The 20,835-nt window shown below is 42.7% G+C and overlaps 1 protein-coding gene across 2 annotated transcripts in view; it reads left to right on the plus strand.

Annotated features, from left to right (window-relative positions):
• The window catches only part of igsf9bb (immunoglobulin superfamily, member 9Bb), a 687,093-nt gene extending 669,219 nt beyond the window's left edge, over positions 1-17,874 (plus strand). For both annotated transcript variants that reach the window (XM_059957059.1, XM_059957060.1), the window contains exons 17-18: positions 12,098-12,143; positions 12,902-17,874. In XM_059957059.1, the coding sequence (XP_059813042.1) occupies positions 12,098-12,143; positions 12,902-14,582 (1,727 nt within the window). In that variant the 3' untranslated portion in view covers positions 14,583-17,874. The remainder of the gene's footprint in view (positions 1-12,097; positions 12,144-12,901) is intronic.
• Positions 17,875-20,835: the final 2,961 nt, after the last annotated feature.

Genomic DNA, 20,835 nt, shown 5'->3' on the forward strand with positions numbered 1-20,835 from the left:
TGCTGCCTAAGGCTCTGGCTAGGTACAGTATCTATTGTCAGAGCAGAGGGAAGGAAAAGACATCTCCCTATTGCTCATTCCTCTGCAACTCCTGGATCATATTGACCATGTTCTGGAAAATGTTTTTACAAAATTTGTTTGGACTATCTATGATTTTCCAGTTGAAAGACCTTTTACTCAACATGTGCCTCCAAGCTGATGCAAAGTTTTCCACGGATGCCCATGGTTTCTGCCCAGTTCTGTAGTTTTGGCTTGTCTGATTGTGATGAACTAAATATACCCGTCTGGACACGCCCCTCTGCTGACTGCTCCTGTGGCTCCTCCCACAGACCCCTGTATAAAGGTGATTGGAGGCACTGCTCCTCCCTCAGTCTCCAGGATGTTGTGTGGTGGTCTCTTCGTGGTCTAATCGTGGTCTCTTGCAGCTAATAAAAGCCTATTGTTTGCCTCCCATCTCCGAGAGTTATTGATGGTGCATCAATTTTATTAGCTGCAGTTTTAAAACATGGAGAGCATTTTACAACCAGATAAATTGGACATTGATCCTTAATCTCCCGAAGCAGCCAAAGCCTTTAAACTCTGGTTTGCATGCTTCCAATCATATCTGGAAGAGATTCACATGACTGAGCCTACTATCATGCACAGAGTTCTCCTCTCCAGAGTCAGTCCGCGGGTATACTCCCTAATCAGGGACCTGCCGACCTACCAAGGGACACTGGACACCCTCAAAAGACAGTACCTGCAGCCGGTGAACATCGTCTACACAAAACATCACTTAGCGATGCAGCGGCAGCGGGCCGAAGAGTCGAGCGCTGAGTTTGCCCAGGCCCTACAGACACTCGTGCGGGCCTGCTACTGCAGGGGACTGATGGCGGAACAGTATGCAGAGCTGCTAGTAAGAGACGCCTTTGTTACGGGGATCAGGTCAGTGTACGTGCACCAGCGACTGCTGGAAAACGCCGATCTTACCTTACAGTCGGTGATCGAGACGGCCGACACACTGGAGGCTGCTCTGCACAACACTGACGCTGTCCAGCCGCGCGATCCCCCGCCGGTCCCATGGACGCTGCAGATCCCGCAACCCTCCGGTGAATCGACCACGGCTGCTGCCAGTCGCAAGTCTGCGCAGTGTTACTTCTGCGGACTCGAAAAGCACCCCCGAAAATGCTGCCCGGCCCGAGAAGCTACCTGCTCCAGCTGCAGAAAGAAGGGCCACTTCACCAAGGCCTGTAAGTCTAAACCACGAGCGGGGTCGAGTAGCGCCGCTTGTGAGGCATGGGGGTCGCCATCTTGGTCACCGCCCTTTTGCCTGCCCGCCTTGTGCGAGGCATGGGGTGGCCATCTTTGCCGGCGCCACCTTGCCCCACCTCCGACCCACGGGTGCTTACTGGGCACCAAGACGGCGATTCAACTCTGGCCTCCGTAACCCTCGACCAAAGTGCTCCACACCAGCTTGCAAGGTCAATGATGGACATCCTGGTGGAGGGGCACAGGACTAGCTGCCTGTTTGACAAGGGCAGCATTGAGAGTTTTATTCACCCGGACACGGTGCAACACTGCGGACTCGTGACACAGCCGGTAAGCCAGAGGGTCACCATGGCTTCTGGATCGTATTCCACTGACATCCGGGGGGATTGTGTAGCGACATTGGTGGTGCAGGGCACAGAATATCGGGGCTTTGCGCTACTGGTCATGCCTCAACTGTGTGCCCCTGTGCTATTGGGGCTCGACTTCCAGAGTCACCTGAAAAGTGTGACAATGGAGTATGATGGGCCCCTCCCACCAATCACCGTCAGAAATCCTCAGTTTTGTGGGACTTCGTCATATACCCCACTACTGACCCACACATCCCACCCAGCACCATGCTAACAGCCGCGCTGCTGACACCACTTGCAGCCTCTCCACCCTCAAGATCACTCCCCCACTGCTGTTCGCCAACCAGAACCCTGACTGTAAACCTGTGGCAACTAAAAGCAGGAGGTACAGCGCGGGGGACAGGGCCTTCATTCAATCAGAGGTGCAGCGGCTGCTCAGGGAGGGGATCATTGAGCCAAGCGCAATCCCTTGGAGGGCCCAGGTGTTTGGACAGGGCAGAAAAATAGGATGGTCGTGGACTATAGCCAGACCATCAATAGGTTCACACAGCTTGACGCATACCACTGACCGCAATGTCTACCTTCTCAACATAATCGACGAGTACTCGCGGTTCCCCTTTGCCATCTACTGCCCCGACACCACTACCACATCCGTTATAAAAGCCCTGCGCCAGCTCTTCACTCTGTTCGATATCCCTGCTATATCCACAGTGATAGAGGGTCCTCCTTTATGAGTGACAAGCTGCGCCAGTACCTACTGGCTAGGGGTATTGCTACTAGTAAGACCACGAGCTATAATCCCCGGGGAAATGGACAGGTGGAGAGGGAGAATGCCACAGTGTGGAAGGCCACACTTTTAGCCCTTAAGTCAAAAGGGTTGCCGGTCTCTCAATGGCAGGAGGTCCTCCCCGAGGCATTCCACTCTATCCGCTCCCTGTTATGTACGTCCACCAATGCCACCCGTCACGAGCGTCTATTCTCTTTTCCCAGGAAGTCTGTCACTGGGACCACCCTACCAGTTTGGCTGACATCCCCAGGGCCAGTGCTGCTCCAGAAACATGTGAGGAGAAATAAATAAATAGTCCCCGATGGTCGAGAGGGTTCACCTTCTACATGTGAACCCCCAATATGCCTACGTGGTCTTATCTGATGGGCAGGAGGACACGGTCTCCGTCCGTGACCTGGCGCCCACAGGAGCACCAGACCCCTACCTCAAACACTCCACGGTGACTATGAACCCCGTACCCACCGAGGTGTATACCCACGAGACACTGCGCACACCAAGCCCTACACAGACTCCTCACGACACTCCCATACCGGGCGCCTCGCGCACGCATGAGGGATTACTGACGCCTAATGGGCTGACACCTCAAGTCAGGCTGGAGCCAGCACAACCACCATCAGCACCTGTGCAATCACAGCCAGTGCTACGTAGATCGCAGCGACAGATTCGACCACCTGATAGACTTAACCTGTAAATATACTTGTAAGAAACTTCGCCCCATAGGGACTCTCTTTTAAAACAAAAGGGGGGGGTGAATATGGTGAACTACATATACATGTCTGGACACGCCCCTCTGCGGACTGCTCCAGTGGCTTCTCCCACAGACCCCTGTATAAAGGCGACTGGAGGCACTGCTCCTCCCTCAGTCTCCAGGATGTTGTGTGGTGGTCTCTTGCTGCAAATCGTGGCCTCTTGCAGCTAATAAAAGCCTATCATTCGCCTCCCGTCTCCAAGAGTTATTGATGGTGCGTCACTCATGAAGTTTACTAGACTTCCTTCTTCTCAGGACAGAATTTAACAGTTGATATAATGAAACATTTGAATGTTAATTGCGAATGATGTATGGTTGAGAGTGTGTCCAATCGACCGCTTGTCCCACCTTCATATCAATGATACTTATTAAATTAAAACAAAGCTGAAATCAGACTAATCCACCAATGTCTTTGGAAGCACCACCAGCCCCAAGTTTCCAATGGCTGGCTTGACTTCTGTTTCAACTGTCCTTTCGTTTTTTTGGAACTGGGGAAAACATGTGTACAAAACCTGGAAAGAGGATTATGAGAAGAGGACTAAAATTCATAACTTCTGTGACAAGTATTTCCTTGGTTGTACTTCGCTTCCAGAATTTTGAGGTTGCAAAGGTTTTATTTAAATCTTTTTTACCTGACAGCTTGTGAAAGTGCTCCCTGTCAGAAAAAGTTATATAATATTTATCAGCGACCATCTGAAGAATTGTGTCCATGCATACACAGCATAAGTAGCAGAAGGAATACAAACTCACCCAAACAAGCCACCCACCCTGGCAAATGCTCCTGAAGCAAAGGTGAAGGAGTCTGCATTTCCCTAAATGACCTTGTCAGTCACCTCAGAGCCTGCAGAAGGAAATTATTCTCAGGCATGAGGGAAACAGGATGAAAAAGTGGAAGCAAAAGGGAAAGAGCACAATTAATCTGAGATTTGCAGTATCTTAACATAAACTGCTTTGGTCTTTTACTCTGGCAAAATGTTTGTAACTGAAGCAGGCTGGGCATATCTGATCCTATTTACTTTCAGAGTTTATGCACCGTCTTCTAGCATTTTATCAAATATCACCCAAGGTATGATTGCTGACTAAAAGTGTAAACAGCAAATAAATCTTATTTTATGCCAACATTCAATTATGCAGCAAACAGTAGAAAGAGAGGTTATTTATTTTGCATTAAATTCCTAATGTTAGCAATGAAGGATTTGTTGAAGAGAGACTAAAATCTTAACAGATGTTGGAAAATGCAAAATAAATTCAACTTTTTATTAAAGACCTTAATATTGGGGAAAAGCATTATTCATATTTTACAAAACTTGGACATGTACGTATTTTTAAACCATTAGCCCAAGGTCACATTATACATCAATAACATCAGTATTTCAGCACCTCAGTCATTTTTATACATTTCCCATGTGCTTTCTATTCCTTATTTCTTTTGTGATGTGAGCATTTCCAGTCAGGACACATACAAGCTGGATTGCATTCACCTGTAGACAGCTGTGGGCTTGTTCTTGCTGACAAATTCCATGCACCATCAATGAGTTATGATACTCAGGGACTTGGGCTATATTATATTTATTGTATGACTGTATGTTTACTGCTATCTTATATGCAGTATATGTGCTTTGTGCTGTGTATGACTGTTGATATTGGCTTGCACTTGGCCCCGGAGGAAAACTTTCATTTGTCTGTATTTATGTATGGTTGAATGACAATGAACTTGAACTTGAAGGTGGTGGTGAACCCCCCACCCCATCCCTTGAATCGTTCTGTTTTTGATTGCTCAATAACAATATTATTGAAGAAATTCCAGAATTTTGGTCCAGTGCTGGAGAAAGAAAGGGAATGCAGACCGAAACCAGGTCATCTTCATTTTGAAGAAGAGTTGACATAGTAACATTAGAGCATAGAACAGTTTGTCACAACACAGGAACAAATCCTTTGGCCCACAATATTTGATTGAGATGACCATGATGCCAATTTAAATGAATCCAATTGTCTGTATATCCTTCCCTTGCCTTCTTGTTTATGTGCTTGTCTGAACGCCTTTTAGATATTGCAATCATATGTGCTTCAACCACTTCCCTTGGCAGCATCTTCCAGGCACCTACCACTTTCTATGTTAAAGATCTTGCCTCCCACATCTCCTCTAAACTTTCTCATTTTCACCTTAAAGCTCTGCTCACTGGTATGTAAAGACTCTTCCCTACCTATGAAAATAATCTACCTTTTCTCAGTCTCCCATAATTTTATGAACTTCTATTAGTTCACTTGGCTTCTGATGCTCCAGAGAAAACAGTTCGAGCTTGTCCAGCCTCTCCTTATAGCTAGGACTCTCTAGACCAAGCAACACCCTCATGAATATGTTCTGCATCCTCTCCACAGCCCCAACATCATTCCTGTAATGTGGTGACCAGAACTGAACACAATACTCCAAATGAGGCCTAACTAAGTTTTATGCAACTGCAAAATTGTACTCTCTTGATGGTTGCGGCTGAGAAATTACCTCACAAGTATCTGACAAATTGCATCACGAGGCTAGTATTGACTTTAAATGACAGAAGATGTATTTGCAGAGTACTGTGGCAAGAACGATGCTCTGTCCTAGATGACATGAAGGTTCCCAAGTGATGTTGCAGGGACAACTTTCAAGTAGTTCCCGAGTTTCCATTACAAACTTCAAAGATTCAAGAAAAGAACCACTTGCCACAGATTTTCCTGCCTTTACTCTGGCTTCAAGGTGGAAACTGTAGAGTCGCCACTACGCAGGACCGCCCTCAGGTTACGATGGACAGAAGGCTGATGATGTTTCGGTTGAAGCATTAACTGCTGCACCTATAGCTTGGTCTCCAACAACTACAAGTATTTTGTTTCTGTTGCGTGCAATTATAGCCTCCACCAAATGACACCTTTAGCTTCTTAACTTCACTTTTAGACTATTATTTTTGCGGAAAAGTGCATTTCACCAGCGTTGCACTGAATATGTTATAGCTAATCAACTTAATTGGAAAGAATTCCATATTGAAATAGATGGTTCCGAATCAACCAGTTGGAAATCTACAAAGTTTGAAGTTGCCATGTTCACCAAGCAGACATTTCATCACCAGTCGAGGTGACATCCTCAGTGTGCAGTTGTTGGTGTTTCTCTTTGGGAGTGCTCGCGTTTATATAGGCCCCTGCTCACTTGCAGATAAGGATTCGCAGGTGTAAGAAGTTTTGTTTTAGGTTAAGGTCAAATGCTACTTAAATGTAATGCACCAGGTCAGACACAGGCACCAGAGAACAGAATAAAAGGATGAGACCTCACATCAAAACCTTGCACAGAAGGACACCTGCTCAATGACGACAACATCCAATGATCACTGCAAAGCTAAGTCAATGGTGACTTCCATATTTATAGTATGTTGCTGCTTGGTCACAGGGACGCCAATAATAAGGGCAGTAAAGAGACTGGAAGCCCTAAAATGTCGTTAGTTTATTTCTCTCCATAGGTGATTCCTGACCTGTTGAGTTCCTCCAGCTCACTGGTTGGGTTGTTCAAAATTTCCAGCTTCAGCAGGATGTCTTCTGCCAATTATCGTGAAACATTTTGCTTGAGCAATTGCAGCATAGCAAAAGAGCAACGCAGTTCTGCATATCTGCTGCCTCACTCAGATTACAATCACGTATTCCTCAGTAATATTCTCCCATTTCCCCTCCACAGCATTACTTTGGTTTGAACACTCCTGTTACAGCATTATCACCTCATCAATCCACCAACGAGCCTACTGTATCAGTGTTGCAGTTATCACTGGTTTAAAAATGCTCAGCTGCTCCCAGTGCCTACTAAAAGCAGTTGACAGGTTAAGCACCATTGAGTAATAGACCTTGGAATAGGGATGCAGGTGATTGTGGGGATAAAAAGCGGAGTTGAACAGTATCAAGATGGAATCAGAATCAGGTTTATAGCTGTGTCAATTTACAGTGCCTATAAAAAGTATTCACTCTCCTTGGAAGTTTTTATGTTTTACAACATTGAAACACAGTGGATTTAACTTGGCTTTTTTTTTGACACCGATTAACAGAAAAAGTCTGTTAAAGGTGAAAGTGAATACAGATCTCTACGAAATGATCTAATTAATTACAACTAGATAGACAGAGACTTTATTGATCCCAAAGGAAATTACAGTGTCACAGTAGCATTACAAGTGCACAGATGTACAAATATTAGAAGAGAAGTAAGAAAGAATAAAAAATAAGTTACCACAAACAGTCTAACAGGAGGGAGTCATCACTTCCCCAGGTATAGGTTGACTCATTATAGAGCCTAATGGTTGAGCATAAGAATGACCTTGTACACCGCTCTTTGGAACAGTGCAGTTGTCTTAGTCTGTTACTAAAAGTTCTCCTCTGTTCGGCCAAGGTGGCATGCAGAGGGTGAGAAACATTGTCCAGAATTGCCAGGATTTTCCTGAGGGTCCTTTGTTTTACCACAGCCTCCAGTGTGTCCTATAACAGAGCCAGCATTTTCAATCAGTTCATTGAACCTGTTGGCATCACCCATGTTAATGCCATTGCCCCAGCACACCACCGCATAGAAGGTTGTACTGGTGACAACAGACTGGTAGAACAGTCTGGAAAGGAGAGGCCTGAGTACTCCAAAGAACCTCAATCTCCTCAGGAAGTAGAGGCGACTCTGGTCCTTCTTGTACATAGCCTCAATCTTGGCGCTCCACTCAAGTCTGTCCACCAGGTGCGCCCCCCAGTACTTGTAGGTCTTCACCACACCCACGTCCTCACCGCCAATAGTAACAGAGAGCAGTACAGGTTTGGTCTTCCTAAAGTCCATCACCATCTCCTTTGTCTTACTTATGTTGAGCTGCGCACTATCTAACAAAGTCCTCCACCAAGACCCTGTATTCATCCTCCCGTCCTCCCTTTATACACTCAACTATTGCCAAGTCATCAGAGAATTTCTGCAGATGACATGACTCAGTGTTGTATGGGAGCCAATACAGTCCCCCTTAGAGCCCAGTGCTAGTTATAGCCATGTCTGACACACAGCTCTGAAGCCGCACAACTGTGGTCTGCCAGTCAGGTGGTCTGTTATCCAGGACACAATGGAAGTGCCAACCTACATTGAACAGAACTTCCCCAAAAAACAAGATCCTCACAGTGCTGCCCTGCTTATCCAAATTGGATTGGATTCAGCAGGTAGACGACAGCATCATCGACTCCAATGTGCTCCTGGTAGGCAAACTACTAGGACACAAATATAAACAGATATAAAACACAAAATAATTGATTACATAAGTATTCACCCCCTTCAAGTCAGTGTTTAGTAGATGCACCTTTGGCAGCAATTATAGCCTTGAATCTGTGTGGATGGGTCTCTATCAGCTTTGCACACCTGGCACTGCAATTTTCCCCTATTCTTCTTTGCAAAACTACTCAGACTCTGTCACATTTCATGGGGATTGTGAGTGAACAGCCCTTTTCAAGCCCAGCCACAGATTCTCAACTGGATTGAGGTCTGGACTTGGCCATTCCAGACATTAACTTTGTTGTTTTTAAGCCATTCCTGTGTAGCTTTGGCTTTATGCTTGGGGTCATTGTCTTGCTGGAAAACAAATCTTCTCCCAAGTCGCAGTTCTCTTGCAGACTACATCAGGTTTTCCTCCAGGATTTCCCTGTATTTTGCTTCATTCATTTTACTCTCTATCTTCCAGGTCTTGCTTGCAGTGAAGCATCCCCACACCATGATGGTGTGTTTTTGATGATGTGCGGTGTTTAGCTTCCACCAAACATAGTGTTTAGTCTAATGGCCAAAAAGCTCAATTTTCATTTCATCAGGCCATAGAACCTGCTTCCAGTTGTCTCTCCCATCTCAGCCACTGAAGCTTGTAACTCCTCCAGAGTTGTCATAGGTCTCTTGGTGGCCTCCCTCACTAGTCCCCTTCTTGTACAGTCACTCAGTTTGAGGATGGCCTGCTCTAGGCAGATTTACAGCTGTGCCATATTCTTCCCATTTCTTGATGATTGACTTAACTGTACTCCAAAGGATATTCAGTGACTTGGAAATTTTTTTGTATCCATCTCTGGACTTGTGCTTTTCAATGACCTTTTCACGGAGTTGTTTGAAGTGCTCTTTTGTCTCCATGGTGTAGTTTTCGCCAGGATACTGACTCACCAGCAGTTGGCTCTTCCAGATACAGGTGTATCTTTCCTACAGTCAATTGAAACGCCTTGACTGCACACAGGTGATCTCCATTTAACTAATTATGTGACTTCTAAAACCAATTGGCTTCACCAATGATGATTTGGTGTGCCATGTTAAAGGAGTGAATACTTGTGCAATCAATTATCTTGTGTTTTATATTTGTAATTAATTTGGATTGTTTTGCAGAGATCTGGTTTTACTTTAGCACAAAAGAATCTATTTCTGTTGATCCATGTCAAAAAAGCCAAATTAAATCCACTGTGATTCAATGTTGTAAAACAATTAAACATGAAAACTTCCAAGGGGGGGTGCATACTTTTTATAGGCACCATGTGTCATGAAATTTGTTGTTTTGCAGCAGCAGTACAGTGCAATACATTATAAAAATACTATAGATTACAATATATTTTAAAATTAAATTATATTAGTAGTGCAAAGAGAGAGCAAAACAGTGAGGTAGTGTCATGGGTCACTTGATTATCTGTTCAGAAATCTGATGGTGGATGGGAATAAGCTGTTCCTAAAATGTTCAGTGTGTGTCTTCAGGCTGCTGTACCTTCTTACTGATGTTAGTAATGAGAAAAGTGCATGTCCTGAGCAGTGTGGGTTGTTAGTGATGGATGCTGCCTTTTTGAGGCATCGTCTTTTGATGATATCCTTGATGCTGGGAAGGATGTTCAAATCTGAATGTAAGAGGACAGCATTCTCTGAACTCAAAGGTATATCAGACCTTCGGCAACTTTGTTTTATTCGAAGCCTTAGTCAAGATAGTGATAGGTGTTCTGCAGACTTATCGGGTTTGAAGTAGAATAAGGAAAGAATCAGAAATTGGCATAGGTTTATTAATGTCACATAAACCAAGATACAGAGAAAAGCTTGTCTTGTATGTTGTTCATACAGTTCGAAATCATTACACATTGAATTACGATAGAACAAGGTAAAACAATAACAATGCTGAATAAAGTGTAACAGCTGGAGAAAAAATGCAGTGCAAGTGAACAATAAAGTGCAAGATCATAATGTAGATTGTGAGGACAAGAGTCTATCTTATATAAGAGGTCCACTCAAGCGTATGATAACAGTAGATTAGAAGCTGTCCTTTGGGTTCTGTTCCATTGCAAGAGATGGAACGTTTAAATTTCATTGTGCATAACAATGTTAAATTACTTATCCTTCTATTAATATAACTTTCCAACAACGAATGCATGAAACTCTAGTTGACAATTCAATTAGCAGAAGGACATTCTCCATGAGCTGCATTCCAGCAAGAGTCAGAGAGAAGAGGCACATAATTGTGAGGCACGTACTGTGCTCTGAGGAGTCAGAGATGGCAATGTTTACCTCCCATCTTCCTCAGGCCTCCAGTCCTTGAGGATTAATTTCCCACCCTCCCCAATCCCTTTCTCGAGGGGGGGGGGAGCTCTAGAAGGCTGTGAGATACAGTTTTGTGGGATGTTATTCTGAACATGAGGTGAAGTGCTTGATTAACATCATACAAATGAACTCCACATTAAGCCTGCTCATTACCAGGTCTGTGAGGTTCAATAAGCAAAGACTGATACAGAAGAATAAAATAAGTTGTACCTTCATTTATCTGAAACCTTGATTCCAAGCTGTACATTTATTTAATATGGGTGATATGTGTTTTCCATGTGAGTGAGGCTAGCTTCATAACTTCTGATATTGGAATTGTTGCATTCCACCAAGTACACCAAAGGGTTTTAAGATGATTAAATATTTTGCAAGCCATGCTAAAACTCATGGATTCAGCTTACCTCTTGCTACTGGCAAAACCTTGTATTTGATCCACCATTACTAAATGATGTGTATTAGTAGTTACGAGCTGATTATTCTGCATTTGAATGCCAAAAATGAAATTGAGAAGAAATCCAAGTTTAATTCCCTGTTTGGTGATGAATTGTGCTTAATACAATGAGGAACATTTGACCTCTGCCATTTCAGGAATTCCCAGTGCTCTTCCCATTGGTTATTTTGTCTTGATGTTAACCCACTTACGTTCAAAGGCATTATGTATTGTAGAAATCTCTGTTATGCCATTAGCATTAATAACTTAGAGATGGGCAAGATGCAAAATTGTGTGTAATGTACTTTACCTACCACCATAGAGACCACCTATGGGGGCGAGAAATTTTCTTTTCCTGGCTTCATGCAGTCAAACTCGAATACATGGATGAAATCAAAAACAGGAACCATTCTTCACTGTGCCTTATTCCCCAGAGGAATGGGATTGTCCAAACCTATTTTACATGGAAATGCGACTGTCAGCTGATTAAATCCAATCTGAGCTGCATTTAACTGCAAAAACTAAGGGGGGGGGGGGATAGTAAATGTGCGGCTCTGGTGCAAGAAACTCTGTGCCCCACATGTTTAATTTTCCAGTTACTGGGAGAGTGGACCAGGAAAGTCAATGCCTGAGATAGCATTGACGCAAAAATCTATGTAACAGAGGGTAACATGCCTCAAATTATTCATTTTTGAAAGGACCATTATATATAAAACCTTATGGCACAAGAGCATCTCATCTCATCCCTGTGGAAGTCAAATCCTGCAGAGGTGAACTGTCGACTTGGCTGTCACTCATTTCTGCTACCACTTTCAATCAACCCCTTTGTATTGTATCATGTGAGCTTCTTTTAGTATGATAAAATTGCTGTGCCTAAGCTGTGACCACACTTTTGTGGGAAAAGTATTTCTAATATTAAATGATTTGATTCCCTTCTAGCTGTTTAATGCACGTGCTTGTTCTTCTCCAGATCCTCCTCTCTCAATAACACACTGCCGAAAGAGTGTGGAATCCCCGTAAGTAACCAGTCCCTTTTATAATTTTGTCCGTGTTTGTTTGTCTATGCTAAATCAATTGTGATTGATTTGATTCTTTCTCTCAGAGCTGACAGCCAAACTTTGGTGTAAGGTCCATGTCAGATTAACACTAGACTTTTGTTTTACAATCAATAAAAGAGGGCAATGAACTGGTTGTTCTAGAATGCCTTTGTGCTGATTGCAAATGAACTGAAGTCTAGCAGCCTTAGTTGCATATACCTTTTATAATTTTAAAACAGAACATAAATCCATATGTAATTTACAGTTTTCCTACAGGATACCGAAAGAATTTGTTCTTTCATCTCTAATCTGTGGTAACTTGGATTGTTATACTTCTATAAAGAGTGTAGTTTTTTATGAACCATACACAGCACAGAAGTGCCATTAATTCCTCACCAAATGGTTCTGGTATCCTATTGCTGTAAAAACACGCATCAGTTGGCAGTATTAATTAACTTATAAATTCCCTCATTACTTTAAAATACATTATATTCATAATATTATTGCATAACTAATAAAATGATCCCCAAGTGAGAGCTAAGTATTTTCCTGAAATGTATTCTAACTGCCACAGCTTCATAACTGATGACTCATTAAATTAATAGACAAAAGGGCTTGTTATTAATGAATAATGGCAGTGAAAGCAATAAAATAATGCTTTACTTCACTGGACAGTAACAAAATTGTAAACATGAAAGTATACAGGATTACTGTTGCCTCTGATTTTGGTCTCTCAGATCCTCCTCAGGAAAGGTGAGTCCTGAAAGCGTCAGGACACTCCGAGCTCCGTCAGACTCCTCTGAAGATGCTCAAGCCATACATGCCAAGATGATGAGTCCTGGCAGGGAAAGGGAACTGTCCCTGTACAAAAAGACAAAGCGGGCAATAACCAGCAAGAAGTACAGTGTCTCCAAGCATGAGGCTGAGGCTGATGTCACAACCCCTATCGAACTCATCAGCAGAGGCCCTGACGGACGATTCATTATGGATCCCACAGAGATGGAAACATCGTTGAAGACGAGGAGGATTGAGGGCTTTCCCTTTGCAGAAGAGACAGAAACTTATCCTGAATTCCGGCAGTCCGACGAGGAAAACAATGAGACGCTTACTCCTACTGCCATTATGAGCTTGAAGTCTCAGCTTTCACCTCTTTCATCTAGTCAAGAGTCATACTTACAGCCACCAGCATACAGTCCATCGTTCCAGAAAGAAGACGAAAGCATGGGAGGCTTAGATGCCAGACTACAGGCCACCGGCCAGGCCAGGCGACCGGCAAAACGTTACTCTCAGAGCCAGTTTTATGGCTATCTCAGCAGTAGCTCAGCAGACCAAGATGGTCAGCCATTTTACATGCCAGATATCAGTCCCCTCAGTTCAGTGATGTCTTCACCTCTATTACTTGCTGAAGGACCATACGGTCACCCCACCCTCCCTGCAGATCACGGAGATTCTGAAGGACAGCAGTTGGTCACTTCCAGTAGCACCCTGCCTTTGACTCACACTCCAAGCACTATGCGGTCTCCAGAGCAATGGAGAAGGAAGAAGTTGTCGATAAGCAGCATTGAAAGCTCTCCGGTCATGTTCTCGCACCATCAAGAAACCCCCGAGAGTACACTGCCAAAGGCTGGTCTTCCAAGGGGCGGCCCCCCTTCCTCACTCCAGGTCTCAGCACCCTACCACAGTGTGCTGCAACTGGAGGTACCAAAGAGTCAGACTGGCAAAGCTCCCAGCAAAAGTAAAGGATCTGCCTCTCTCTCTCAAAAATACCCACATCAACCTATGCAACAGACCAGCCACGGGCAGCTAAAGCATACCAGCCATGGTATAAGTGCACCCACATTGCCTTACACTGAATCAGCCAAACAGGCTGGTCCCAGTGGTACAAGCACATTCAGTCTGGACACCAGGTGGTACGAACCAAGACCCAGGCCCAGACCCAGCCCTAAGCAAGGCAGAAGGACTGAGGCCAGTTTACACCAGGTGGTTCTGCAGCCTTCCCGGCTCTCCCCTTTGAGTCAGAGTCCTCTGAGTTCCCGTCACGCATCCCCAGAGATCTCATCCCGTCCACGGCCTCGGCCCAGTGTAATGCAGCCCTCCCGCGACATCTTCCCTGCAGGTATCTCTGTGGAGATGTCCGAAATTACCCTTCAGCCTCCTGCTGTCGTTAGCTTATCCAGAAGGTCCTCTCCGTCCTCCTCACCAGCACAAAGCAGCACTGCTGGCCAGGGCAGCAGACGAGGAAGCCCCAGTTATAGACCTCAAATGGCACTGACACCTTCGACAGGCAGCTACACAGGATCCCTTTCTCCTGCAACAGGGCACAGCGAGTTTTATAGTCAGATTCCTTCCCAAAGGAGGAGAGATGAAGACAGTCCTCCTTTTGAACACCCACCTTCACACTTATCTACTTCAGGGTAGGTATTTGAAAAAAAATGTTGAAGTTGATCAGTTGGAAAGCCAGATTGATTTCTTCCACTAAGTATTATTGATGTATTGTGGAGTTCCTATGGTCCAAGATAGTTGCCTCTGTCTATCAAGTGTGTATAAATCTTGTCAGTGCTGCGCATTCATAACATCGAGCTGGGGAGGGAAACAACCTCTAAAAATAGACTAGATGTCACAACTACATAACGTTCTAAATATGGATAAAGATCTAATACAACTGTAAATCATCAGAATGCTAATTGTGGTCAAATTCTTGGGCAAAAGTCACATGTGATATATGTCAGGATTTGAAATGATTAGTGAAAGAAATTGTTATACAGATATTATAATTGACAACCTGAAACAGCGTCTGGTGTTTACATTGCTAACAGACAAGATATTGCCATCACTGATGAAGTAACGGGGCTTGCCACTGGTTTCAAAGAAACCTGAACACAGCTGTTTAGGAATCTCTGTGGCATGAATTGCACCAATGCTGGCATCAGTTGCTGTTAGACATCACCTCTAGGGGAGCTGAGGTGTCTGTCAATAGTGTTGACATCACTGAACAGTCAATTACATTTTTGAAGCCTGATACAACAAACTAGGAAGTGGATAAAACATATGCCAAGAAATTCAGCCCTGGAGATTAGCCCCAAATGCACCATATAGTAATATGATGCACTGCATCCTGCCTCAAAATTCATTTGATTGAACCAATGTAATTGAATTTCAGAGGCAGGATGTACCACGTAACTTCTCCTATATGGTATATTTCACTATGCAGATTGGGGATGAGTTTCTTGGCAATAACATCTGATTAACTTTTAACCTCCCATGCAACATTCCAAATTTTATCTTACTCTCTACCAAAGGTTAAGGTAAAAGCTAAAACATCATAAACTTCTTTAAAGTTTTTTGTTATAATTTTAAATAGGTTTGCAATTTTACTTGAGTAAGTGACATGCCATACAAAATGATAGTTTTTTTTTCTGTAGGGGTATTTAACAGCAGTTACAGAATTAAAACTCAGTTCCATCTCATGCAGCAGGGGCACATCATCTTCAGCATTTTTCACAATGGAAATAGGAAATATCATCAAAATAATGCAGGATGGAGGAGGATCAGGGAATCAGTTAAAGCTGTTTCGGATTTTCTCCAGTGCTGTCGTATTTCCTCCATTCATGTATTCTGGCCTGTTATGATTGCCCAGATATTGTAGCATTAATTGCACGTAGGCCCTATGCAATTTCATGTTCACCAAAACCATCATAAGTGGTAGGTCACCATCAACGTATTTTGATTATAGTCTGTTTTTGCCTTTTCGCGAGTGTTAGCGATCCTGGAAATTATTGTTTGCCATATTGACTCAAGGACGTCATACTGTATATCCTCAGATGACTTCCACCATTTGCCATTTTAACCGAGGCAATAATCCATTTCTTTTAAATCATTTGGCAACAGTGGACATACAAGTTTCATGTAAAGACCTTAAGCATTTGTGTACCAATGTGCAGAGAGACATTCCTAAACTACTGATAATTTCAACATGCCTAATCTATGTACGATATGATATGGCTTCTTGCAGGAGGTTAAATTATTCATGAATCTTGTTTTGTAAATGGATGTATATTTGCAAGGGAATCGATGACTAAATTGTATCCAGAAGCTAATGCAACACTTTCTCACAAAATAATTGGAAATAAAGCAAATTTTCTCCTCATGCTATCCTAAACAATTAGAGATATCCTTTTAGAGTGAAACTTGACATTTTTGTTCTTCAATGAATCTTAAGGTATCTTTATGTGTAATTAAAAATGTAGATCCAAATTCCTTCTGTTCCCATTTCTAGCACTGTAAGAATATTCAGATCTGAACTTATAGAGGTGCGGTTGGAGGCTTTGATAACACATCCCAGTGTTACCATTCAATCAGATGGTCCATGTTTCATTTGGTACCCATTGTTCACATGTATCTGGCCTGTTCGAGCACTTGCAAATTTCAACCAAGCATTTTCATCAAGAGAGGAAATAAATGATATGATCAGAACTTCTTCATTGCCCATCGATTACTTGTTGGTTGCCTAGAAAGTACAATTCCTGTGTTCATAGTATTATAAGAGCTGAGATAATCTAAAGAAGATCTAGAAAAGGAGAAGTGAGTGCCAAGATAGCCAAAGCCTGACCGTATTGACCACGTGCCAGAATACCAACTAGTCACTTGAGTTTGCAAATATATATTTATGGGAGGAATTCATTTGAGTAGCCAACATTCTGATGATCTAATGGCTGCAGAAGACCTTGCTGCAATATCTGAGCTAACTACTCAGATGATCACTTCTTAGAATCCTTCCTCTATGCTACAACTTTCTGCTTTATCCCTCAGTCTGGACCATTAACCCTGGTCCTGCATGTGCTTGCAAACTTCACTTAATATTACATAGAAGGAGAGGTAGTCATGGTTTTCACTCAGTTATGTGTATGTTAGGCTTATCACAAAGCAGAAAATGTCAGAATACATCTAGAGGACAGGTAAAATAAATACTCTCCTTATATGGCAGATCTATTGATCAGAAGGACAGAACTAAAAACCTGGCTTTTTTTTACCAGCACGAAAGGCTGTTATGAATCTGAGTTGATTCAGACAATTTCCTGTAAATTGTACCCATCTCCTTCAAAGTGGAGTGGCTAACTAACATAGATTCCCTGATGTAATTTTCTAAACAATGCTGTGAAAATTTGAATAAAATATAGTGCTGCAAATCTGCAACTGTATGTGCTGTGTTATCTCACACTGGCATGAACCCAGTCCTGATATAGTTATGTGTTTATATGGAGATGTATATATGTACCTTTTTCTATTTTAAAATTTCAGAAAGTTTCTTGCAACTGGAAAATGCACATGCAAGATATCATCTGATTTCTCAATGATTTCGTATCGAAAGAAAGAAAGCAAAGTGCAGTTTAGTACCAGAGCTTTTCATGGGCTGGCTTGATTTTCAATCTAGACGTACAAAAATTGAATAATTAAGACTAAGATGGCATGTGTACCGAGGAAATGAGTAGGGGATTATCTAAATGGCCAGATTAACTATTCTGTTAAATGTTTACAATATGTAGATTTAGTGTCAAGATCTCTTCAATTTCATATCAATTTGTGCATTTGCTGTGCAGATTCCAATGTTAAGGTCAATTCATAACTTCCACCCTGCTTATTGTTCACTCTTCCTTAAAGAAATCAAAAATATACTGTATTTCTATATCACAGAATTAGTCAATAAACTTTACCTATGATCTATTTTATATATTTTTATACTTTGATTTATCAGCTGTATTATTCATTATTAATATTTACATCATTTGACAATACATACCAGGACTGAGCTAAAACATAGGATTCAGTTAGTATATTGAATTTTTTTGTCAGGCTGGTCATGAGCACAGACCTTAAGTTTGATATAAGCAAACAATATGCCTGCTGCAAAATTAGTGAACTTAGATTCAGTGACTTGGAATTTAGATTCTGCCCCAGGTTTTAATCATGGGAATGCTGAATGATCTTTAATGTGTGTATATATCTTTCAAATAGCTACCCATTTGCCATTGAACTTGCATATTTATTTTCATGTCACCCGCTTTCAGTAAAGTGTTGCTCATCTTTGTTAAATTTTTTTTCCATCTTGTGTAGCAATCGATATAACTAAATAATCCAGTTAGAAAAATTGAAAACTGAGTATTCGGTGAAATGAGAATACCTTTGCTATTCAAGTTTTCATTCATTCTCGTGGAACTGATCATTATAACCTCTGCTCATCAAATAAAAGAGAATAAAAAGACAAGCTCTGCAAAATCAAACGTGATAAAGGTGGTCTTGGAAATGAGTTCATGGAACTTCTTTAAGACAGGTTCCTAGAGCAATACATTGTATATGCAACAGGAAACAGACTATCTAATAAATGGCTGTGTGTAATGAAACAGGATTGATCAGTAACCTTGCAGCAAGGGTTGCAACGGAAGAAGAGCAATCATAATATTTTTGACTTTTCATTCAGTTTGAGTAACAAATATAAGCCCAGAACCGGAGCCTCCAACTTAAACCAGGTATGAGGAATGATTTGAAAACTAGATTAAAGGTATGAACATAGAAAAGCAGTGGCAGACTGTTAAAGAAGTATTTCATAATTTTCACTGAATTCACTGAGAAATAATTGCCTAGACACAAGGAAATCTGCAGATGCTGGAATTTCAAGCAACATACACAAAATGCTGGTGGAACACAGCAGGCCAGGCAGCATCTATAGGGAGAAGCACTGTCGACGTTTTGGGCCGAGACTCTTCGTCAGGGCAGATTGTTCCTTCATACCTGACGAAGGGTCTTGGCCCAAAATGTCGACAGTACTTCTTCCTATAAATGTAGCCTGGCCTGCTGCGTTCCACCAATAATTGCCTAGAAATTGGATTGGTCTACTCCAATTGTTTCATCCATAATTCAGATGAAAATCAATTTAACTTGCAGGAGATTGCATTACCAATTATTTCTTTGTTGAGTAGTGCCCAATACCAAATTAGACCAGGCGAGTCTGGGCACTGTTCACACTAGGGTCAGTGGAGGCTTCATCTGCGTTGGGTGGGCAAATGTTTTATGTGAAGCCCTTGTCTGCTTTGCTGAGATAAATTGGAGTTCCAGATGCCACCAACAGCCATTGTGGAACAGTCACACAATGTGGCGCACATTGCACTACGGTGTTCCTTTTACTGTTATTTAATGGGAGAATTTGCTGAAACGGGAAGCTTCAGAGCTCATTGCAAACTACTGAAAATACCAGTCAAAGTCCTCAGAAAGTACTGAAGCTAACAGGGAATATTCAGCTACAGTGGCATTCATTCAATAACTGCATCAGTGTTAACACTGCAAGCAGTGCTCCATGAGCAACCTTTCTAGGTGAGGCATGCCTGAGCCAGCAGCTACTACAGCAAGGTCACTTGTCTTTGCATTAATGAAGGATGTGATTTGCGCTAAATGAGGATATGTTTGACTTGTGCTATATGTTCAGAATCATTTATATAAAAAGAGACCAAATTATGCAACATTCAAAAGTCATAGCCTTTGGATTTGAACTTTAACACCCTTGTAGCTTTCCTATTTTACAGCATTGTGTAAGTTTTGATGTCCTAGCAGCACATCACAATGCCCTCTGAAAGGTTGTTCCTTGTCATAACTCGAGAAGCCTCAAAGGCTGTCATCACACTGCCGTCCACAGATGGTGGAAGGAGCCGTATGGGAATGGGTGAGTGTGCTCACAGAGAGGCTATGGGGAAGGATGTGTGAGAGCGGAGCATCTGTGACCTGAATCTGCACACCAGGAGACCTCTCAGGAGACAGCAGGCAATTCACGACACTGAAGATGGCTATTCGGTATATTGTGTCTGTGGTGATTGAGAAGGTGTTCGCCAGCCTAACCCTAATCCTCAGCACCAGATCTGCAGCTCTTCATATGCACATCCAAATATTGGTCAAATGTGTTGGGGTGTTTTGTTCCTTCTGTCTTTCAGTGGGCAAGTTCTGAGCCTTTACCACACTGGGAGTGAGAAACAATTTCTCATTTCCCTGTAATTACCAATTGGTTTAAATCTAGGCCCCTTGGCCTGATTCCTCTGCAATGGAAGGTTGTTTTTTCCTATTCATTCTATCTAGGATGTTTAAAATAGTTTCCTTTATTCCACCCTCGCCAGTCCTTCCACACAGTTTGTTTTTGTGTCTGGAAATATATTTTTTGCAACATGCACAACACTCTGGAGGAACTCAGCAGGTCGGGCAGCATCTGTGGAAACAAACAGTCAACGTTTCGGGCCGAGACGTTGACTGCTCATTTCCACGGATGCTGCCCGACCTGCTGAGTTCCTCCAGTGTGTTGTACATGTTGCTTTGACCACAGCATCTGCAGTGTACTTTGTGTTTAATATATTTTTTGACCTGACTTACAGTTAGTCTACAGCAGTGTGCAGTTCTTTCCAGCATCTACCAGTCTGTGTTGTGCAGCATTGTTTGGAGAATCATGAGATAGAAATCCTGCTGGTAGTGTTCCTATCTCCACCAACAGCAACAACCTGCCATCTCACTGCTGAATGGGTGCATCAAGCTACTGTCTAGTGCCAGAGATCTGGATCAATCAAGGTCTTTTGGAACCACTAAGACTTGGTGTGGCCTCCATCTGTCTCTCCATGCCTATCACCATCTGATCCATTTG

The sequence above is a fragment of the Hypanus sabinus genome, chromosome X2 (assembly GCF_030144855.1).
Source record: "Hypanus sabinus isolate sHypSab1 chromosome X2, sHypSab1.hap1, whole genome shotgun sequence".
NCBI lineage: Eukaryota > Metazoa > Chordata > Chondrichthyes > Myliobatiformes > Dasyatidae > Hypanus > Hypanus sabinus.